The 8,513-nt window shown below is 37.2% G+C and overlaps 1 protein-coding gene across 2 annotated transcripts in view; it reads left to right on the top strand.

Annotated features, from left to right (window-relative positions):
- Positions 1-7,114, top strand: part of kif3b (kinesin family member 3B) — a 33,294-nt gene extending 26,180 nt beyond the window's left edge. For both annotated transcript variants that reach the window (XM_048608361.1, XM_048608360.1), the window contains exon 10: positions 5,134-7,114. In XM_048608361.1, coding sequence (XP_048464318.1) covers positions 5,134-5,221 — 88 coding nt within the window. In that variant the 3' untranslated portion in view covers positions 5,222-7,114. The remainder of the gene's footprint in view (positions 1-5,133) is intronic.
- Positions 7,115-8,513: the final 1,399 nt, after the last annotated feature.

Genomic DNA, 8,513 nt, shown 5'->3' with positions numbered 1-8,513 from the left:
TTTATTTCCCATTCTTAATTTCTCTCAGGAAAGTGGCAGCAAACTACTTTCTTGAATTTGTGCAGTTCATTAGCTATAGGCACATCCATATTGCTATTAGAAAGGAAGTTCCAGGTTTTGACCCAGTGACAGGAAAGGAACAATAATGTAGTTCCAAATCGGGCTGGTATATGGCTTAGAGGCAAACTTGCAAATGATGCTGTTCCCATGCATCTGCTACCCTTGTTCTTCTAGTAGAGGTGAGATTTTGAAAGATGCTGTTGAAGGAACATTGGTGAGCGACTGCGGTGCAACTTGTAGATGGTACACGCTGCTGCCACTGTGCATCGATGATGGTGAGAGTGAATGTTGAAGGTGGTGGTTGGGGTGCCAGTCAAGCAGGCTGTTTTGTCTGGATGGTGTCAAGCTTGAGTTTTTCTGGAGATGCACTCATCGAAGTAAGTGAAAAATATTTAATTCCACTCTTGACTTGTACATTGCAGTTCTAGATTGGAGAGTTAACAGGACAAGAGGTATCACAGCATAATTTCTAGCCTCTGATCTACTTTTATAGCCACAGTATTAATAAGAGTGGTCCAGTTTGATTTCTGGTTACCTCCTGAATGTTGATCGTAGGGTGTTCAATCATGGTGAGGATAATGAATATGAAGTGGTGATGTTTAGATCATCTCCAATAAAAGACAGCCATTACCTGGCATTTGTGTGGATTGAATGTTATTGGCCACTTGTCAGCCCAAGCCAGCATGTTGTCCAGTTCTTACTGCATATGGACATGAATAAGTTTATTGTCTGAGTTGCTGCAAATGATGATGAAAATTGCTGACGATTGCACAAACACCCCAACTTCTGACTTTATGTTGGATGTATAGTTATTGATGAAGAAGCTGAAGATGGTTGGACCTTGAACTCTACCTTGACGAACACCTGTGGTAATATCCTTGGGCTGAGATTATTGACCTCCAACAACCATAACCGTTTTCCTTAGTATTGGTATGACTTCACCCAGCAGGAAAAGTTTTCCATTGTTTGCCATTCACTCCAGCTTTGCAAGGGCTTTTCGGAGTCATAACTTGTCAAATTCTGCCTTGATGTCAATCTCATCTCACTTCTGGAGTTCAGCTCTTTTGTCTATTTGTGCCAAAGCTACACCGAGATCAGGAGCTGAGCTGCCCTGTTAGTGAGTAGGTTATTCCTTTGCAAGTGATTACCACTTCCAACACTTTGCTGATGATTGAGAACAGACTGATGGGACAGTATTTGACCGTCTTGGATTTGTCCTGCTTTTTGTGGACAGGGCATACCTTGGCAATTTTCAATGTTGTAGGGTAGAGGTCAGTATTGTAGTTGTATTGGAATTGCTTAGCTAGGAGCGCAGCAAATTCTAGAGTTCAGATTTTCATGCTATTGCTGGAATATTACCCGTAGCTTTTGCATTATCTAGTGTCAACAGATTCTTGATATCATGTGGAGTGAATCGAATTAGTTTAAGACTGCCATCTATGATGTTGGGGACCTCGGGAAGAGGTTGAAATGGATCATCCGTTCAGTACTTCTGATTGAATATGAAAGCAAATACTTCAGCCTTGTCTTTTACATTGACATGCTGGGCTTTGGCAGTGTTAAGGTTGGGGATATTTCCAGAGCAGCAACTTCTGTTAGTTGCTTAATTGCCCATCACCATTCACAACTATTTGAGGCAGGATTGCAGAGCTTCGTTCTGATCCATTGGTTGTAAGATCACTTAGCTGTGTGTATGCAAGCTGCTTCTGCTGGTTGGCATGCAAGTGGTCCTTGTTGCAGTTTCAGGCTGATATCTCATGCTTAGGCACGCCTGCCGCTGCATCTGGCATGCATCCTTTATTGAACTTGGTTTGGTCTCCCGTTTTGGTAATAGTAGAGGGGGTACGCTGGGCCCTGAGGTTTCAGATTGTGATTGAATACAGCTTTGTTATTGACGATCCATGATGTCTCATGGATGCCCAGTTTTGAGATGGTAGATGTGTCCAAAGTCTGTCTTATTTAGCTTGGTGGGAGTGCTGTACAACGTAGACAGTGATTTGGTACAACTGAGTAATTTACTAGGCTATTTCAGAAGTTGGTTAACACTCATCCACATTTTTGTGTATCTAAAGTCAGGTTGGCTAAACCATATAAGGAAGGAAGATGACTTTTCTGAGGGATATTAGTAAATCAGATGGGTCAATACAATGAGATAACAAGGTGTAGAGCTGGATGAACACAGCAGGCCAAGCAGCATCAGAGGAGCAGGAAGACTGACGTTTCAGGCCTAATACAATAATCTGTTAGTTTCATGGTCAGTATTACTCAGGCTAGTTTTTTGCTCCAGATGTATTAATTAATTCAATATAAATTCCACCAGCTCTCTTGATGAGGTTTGAAATTGTCCCTCCGCTGCACTCTTCCTAGATTCTGGATTACTCATTCAGTAACATGACGGCCACCACCATCCCCAGGCCTAAATTTTACTGCATTTAAATTCCCCAGCTGCCATTGTGGGATTTGAATTAATGTCTCCTGATTGTGACACCTGGGTGACTGGTCAGTTTTATAACCATTCTGCTGCAGTTCCCACATAATTTCTATTATCAATGTGGACAAAGAAATTTATGACAAAAATAAAATAACATGGCCAGATTGTATGATTTTAAAATTTATATCTGGTCCAAATATTTATTACTCAAGACAAATTATTGTCTTCAAGTGCGGCAGGGTTCGAGTCAGCGTATCTCATGTCGCAGGGAATTGATTAGTGTTAATTGCTAACTGAAAATTTACACACTTAAGCTCTGCTCAGTCTTTCTGACCTTTATTCTTTTTTTTAGACTTTATCTTTAAACCTTATCATCTACGCCTCATGATGAAAATCTCAAAATGCTTTACGTTTCCTTTAATCTTGATTGCATTGTTTGATTTTGGAAGTGGTAGATCTTTTTCTTAAATGGTTCTCTTTAGCTTGAAGGAGTAGCCAAAGGCTATCTTGTGTTTTTTTTTAAACTAGATTGATTAGTTTATTTCTGCAGTACCTGTCACTAAGTTAATCTTGGTAAATATTGGATCAGTAGCAATGTTTGGATGCTTAAGGCCACTGGAGAATTATTGTGCATGAGCAAACTGTTCAGAGCACTAATGCAGTCATTGGCAACTGTTTTGTTTCTGAAGCCGCATGCTTTTATTTTGAAAGTTCTACAGTCTCCCTTAAATGCAAAAGAACTCATTCATTATGTATTTATGTTAATTATACAGTTAAACATAGTCATTTTTATTCATTCATGGGACATGAATGTTACTGGCTAGCCAACCAGCATTTATTGTCTATCCCTAGTTGGTTTTGAGAAGATGGTGGTGAGCTGCCTTCTTGAGCCACCCTGCAGTTCACATGCTGTAGGTTGATCTACAGGGTCTTGAGGGGGGGAATTCAGAATTTTGACCCAAAATCCTAGACTTCCTTCCCTAATGGTAGGTGCATCAACACCACATGGTCTTCAAGAGTTCAAGAACGTGACTGACCACGGTGTTCTCAAAGGCAATTAGGGATGAAAAATAAATATTGGCCTTACCATCCGTGTTTCAAGACCATGGACATTTTTTTAACAAAAAGTCTCTGAACAATGAGGCAGAAACAAATGGTTGAAAGATGAGCGAGACCCAAAAGCTAGCCCCAGATTGCTTAAAGACTCATTAATTCACTCACTCTGATCTGATTGTAAATCAAACTTCATATCACCCATTCAAATTTTATAGTTCAGCTTTATTGGCTCATTGCAGTCCAATGACATAGAAAGTGAAGATACGACACATTTCAAAGAAGCACCGCTTTACACAATTCATCAACTATTGAAAGCAGTTTCTTTTCAGAGAGACCTATGAAATAAATCTTACCCAGTAGTCTGGTATCTGAAAGGAAGTACCGTTTTAATTCATGTTCAATTTTGAAAATCTTCTGGATTTTAATATCGGAAAATGCCAGTTTCAATAAATACACATTAAAGACAGACCAAGGCAGATTGTTTAAGGCTCACGTCCTACACAGTAGTTATTTTTAACAATTCCCTTTAAACACCTCTTAGACCTACCTGACCGTCCCCCACCAGTGGACATCACCTGCACTAATGACTGTATTTATTAAACTGAATACAATTTTTAATATTTTAAATAATTAACTTTAACACTTGCATGAATTCAGGGAGTTGTCAAGATTGTTCATTGTTATAATTTGGGTATATAGACATATTTTGCTGTTTAGTTCAGACTGATTCTGGGTTTCCTATTTCAAACTTCGTAAATTAGTTTGGAGTGAGTAGTGTTGTGGGTAAATCACTATAAGCTACCTTTAATTTGGTTACTTATTGAGAAATTGCAAGTACTAAAACAATGATTTGAACTTTATTGCATGTAACAATCAAAGTAAGACCCTTCAGGCAAGTAGTGCCTCACAGCTCAGCTTGGCTTTTGCCCAATTAATGGTGGAATTTAACGACAATTCTGTCTTTGATATCCAGGGTTCAATCCTTGTGTAGTGTTCTCCTACGAAGTTCTGTTGCTGAATCGTTCTGGGTGTCAGATTCTTATAAAATGTTCTCTTTCGAGTTTGTGGTGTGACGTTATTGATGATCCTTTAAATTCGTTTATCTCCAACATTGATAACACTTCTGGACACCTCAAGTCTGTAGCTTGCCGACTTATCAGAAGTAGCTCCCCAGTTCCTTGTTACAATCAGTGTTAGCTGTCTATTTGAAGACACATCCTGTCTTGTACTTAACTCCTTAAATTCTTCAGGACATTGCTTCTCCAGGAAGTCTTAATTGCCAATTTTTAACGAGGAGCAGATGATAAAGCAGTATTACCTCCTCTCTCCCAAGAATTAACTTGCTTATGTTGCTTTGACTACTTCTTCCCAAGGATGATTAATTAGCATATTGCTTTTAATTCCTTTATAGCAGCTACTCCTTGTCCTTTTCATCTCACAAAAATGATTTATTCCAGAAAGTTATTGCTGATTCTTTCAATCCATGAAGTTATTCAATTTCTGAAGATACATTGTCATAGTGGGGTTGCATATTCTTCATGAAAAAATGCTTTTGCTAACTACAGTTATGTTTCTGTTGTCTTCAGGCCTAAAACTGGGAGAAAAATTGGCCCTTCATCAGTTGGTTCTGGAACCCCGCTCTACCCACAGTCTCGCGGACTTGTTCCCAAGTAAACCTCATCTCCCGAAGATGAAGCTTGTTAGCAGGGAGATAAAAATTAGTCGAATAAACTGTATCTTGGGTCTAATTTTAGTCTGACCCCTCACGTTAGAAATATAGCTTGGATTCAGATTAAAATGTTACATTTCTTTTGTTTTTACAATGTAAATCATTCAACTGAGAGACTAGGACACCTTCCTAGGTACCCACAACTCTTAATCTGACAAATTATCTGTTTCATAATATAACCCAAGTGGATAGTGCCACTGCTTGCTGCTACAAAACCACGTTATCCTATATATATATATCAAAAGAATACCTCACATTTTATGAGGCAATTTATTGTATTTAAAGATTTCTTAAAAATGCTGCATAACTTTGTCTTTAATTTATTAGATTTTCTCGTTGCAAAATTGAATGTAGATACAGTAGATTTGAACTTTTGTTATTGTATAGTTGGTAATTTTCAGAAACATTTTTTATGACTGTTTAATTTGGCTGTTAAATGTTTAGTATAATTTTTTTTTCAGACCCGACAATAGTCATAAACAATAAAGCTGGCCAGTGGTCTGACATTACAATACACAGTTAGTAATTGTTGCTTATTTAGGGGATATCTAAAGATAACCTGTAGCTTCTCTGAACCATATTTTTAAAACTCCAACTCAGAAGTTGTAAAAGTGGCGAATTAGTTTAGCAGCAAGGGATATCATTCAGGAGTAAATGTGATTTACTTATTTTCACATTCTGCCAGTATAAGGTCATAAATATTTTTTAAGTTGTTGGTTCTGATTATAAATAACATTTGTACACCAACTTATAAACAAAGCTTCCCACAGTGATATTTGTTTCTTTTTCAGATTACTAAGAATGTCTCCTAACTCAGATTCTAAAATATTTTTACTTCCAGTCACCTCTAAACTTGATGAAACATTATGCTGTCACGTGGTGTCATATTTCTTTTCTTACAGCAACTAAGTCCATTAGTTATTGATGTGCGGCAAATTATCTATATCGCAGAGTCTCATTTGACAGAATCACTGGAAAATAAACCATGTTGATTTTCATGTCTAACCTGTGATTCATTAAACAAGGTTTGGTTGTAGAAATTGAGATTTTCTAAATTTCCCCCAAATATGCTCAATAATTGGTCATTTTAAGTGTTTCACTAAATGATTTTAGGTAGCCAAATTAAAATGTTACTCACTGCTTTTGTTGCAATTATTGGCATGTTTTAAAGCATTATGTCTGATGGTTCTTTATATTACAGGTCAAACACATTATAGCATTCAAAATCAAGTAAGGAATTAGGAATGTGAAAGGGGATGACTGAGAGTTTAATTGAAGCTGCACGGTGGCTCAGTGGTTAGTACTGCTGCCCCACAGCGCCAGGGACCCGGGTTTGATTCCACCCTCAGGCGACTGTCTGTGTGGAGTTTGCACATTCTCCCCGTGTCTGCGTGGGTTTCCTCTGAGTGTTTTGGTTTCCTCCCACAGTCCAAAGATGTGCAGGTTAGGTGGATTGGCCATGCTAAATTGCCCATAGTGTTCAGCGATAAGTAGATTAGGTTGGTTGGGTCTGGGTGGGATGCTCTGTGGGTCGGTGTGGACTTGTTGGGCCAAAGGGCCTGTTCCCACACTGTAGGGATTCTATGGTTCTATGATTCTAAATAGCCCTGATTTAAAGAGCAAAGTGAGTGTGATCACCATAATTACATGAGACAAGGACTTCTGTTGCAGAGAAAAAAATATTCTTCTATTGCCTTTTCCAGAAAAAAAATGATATTGACGTTGAAGAATATTTAAGATATTTTTTTAAAAACTCAATGTGACATTAGATTTGACTGTTGTAACCTCTTTTAATGCAGTGCTTAATAAACATTCTTCAGAGGATCTTGCCCATTGTAGTGTTGACTGGAAGTCCATTTTGTGTTAGAGTATCCTCATTAAGGTATTTGTTTCACCATTTCTGCTTAAAAAATGTGGGACTCTGTGCACACATTGTTACAAGACACCTTATTTTCTTGCAAAATCAATACATAGAGTGGCCATTTTCTGTTAAATGCTCAAAAAGATAGATTGAGTTTACATATTTGGCACTGGTCACGAGCTGTGTTTCTAAAAAGTGTGCATTTTTTTGGACACTTAAACTTTCATTGCTACTTTTCAAACTCCTGTATCAATTTCAAATAGGGTGAGAAAGAGAGAAATTCTCAAATGCTGATTTTAAAGGTTTTACAATTTTCCAGCAAGATGCAATATTTTAAAGTTGGAGTTAGGTTTTCTGTATCTCAATCAAGCTGTATCAAGCTTACAATGAAGAAAACATAAAGGCTAAAAATGAAAAAGTTTGCAACTAGATTAATTTCTCACAAGAAATCCCTGTTTAAATGTTCATCTTTTAGTAGATTCATAGGTGTGGGGGTGCGGCAGCAGGGCATGGAAGGTTTAGGTTACACAGTTTCCCTAAATACTCTATTTCAGATATTAAAGGTGAGATTTCAAGTGACCAAAATCTTAGCATCAATAATTTGAATCAGAATTACTTAGTTATATTTGCACAGAAGATTAGTAAAGGCAATTCCAAGTAAATTCCAAGGTGATTAATATACCTGTCATGTTTATATTCTCATTTTGAGTGTAAGCAGTATCTGTAAAAATATCTAGAGTGTTAATGTTGTATTATACAGTTTATCCTCTAAATATTTTAATTTGTGTGGTCCTAAACAGCAAACACTATGTGAATGTATCTGATGAAATTTTATTGCAAAATTACTGCAGTTGTAAGTTTGTTGGGAAATATTTGAGTCACTGGATATTGTTTGGCAACATAAATACAGTTTGAAGTCCTATTACAGAATTTCTGCTTTTTCATTAATGGTTATTTACTAATTCTCCTCTAACAGTCTGTTTTAGTTTCTGCAATCTCTGGAATTCTTTCATGTAATTTGTATGATTATACACTGGAGATTTATCAATCATCTACATTGAAGGTTAGATTACCGAATTGGGGAAAATTGCATTAAATATTACTTTTCTTTTGTTTACAACAAAAAGGTGTAATTTTTCTAGAAATATCCAGCAACTTTGGAAAAGAAACAAAAATACGATCTGCTAGATGAAGTATTCTTGAATGCTGAAGCAAAAATGAAAAGCCACAACTTTCAGTAGAGATATCACTACAGGAAAACAAAACTTAGCATTTTTCAGTTAAACCAGTGATTTCCAATGTCAGTATAAGAATTCTGCATGGAGTCTGATAGGTGAAATGCATATCAGAAAAGAGCAAGGGTCTCAATAATTGAT

This window comes from Rhincodon typus, chromosome 19 (genome assembly GCF_021869965.1).
Source record: "Rhincodon typus isolate 14 chromosome 19, sRhiTyp1.1, whole genome shotgun sequence".
In the NCBI taxonomy this organism is placed as follows: Eukaryota; Metazoa; Chordata; class Chondrichthyes; order Orectolobiformes; family Rhincodontidae; genus Rhincodon; species Rhincodon typus.
The sequence above is the reverse complement of the archived record's forward strand: the minus strand, read 5'-3'. Positions and strand labels throughout refer to the sequence as shown.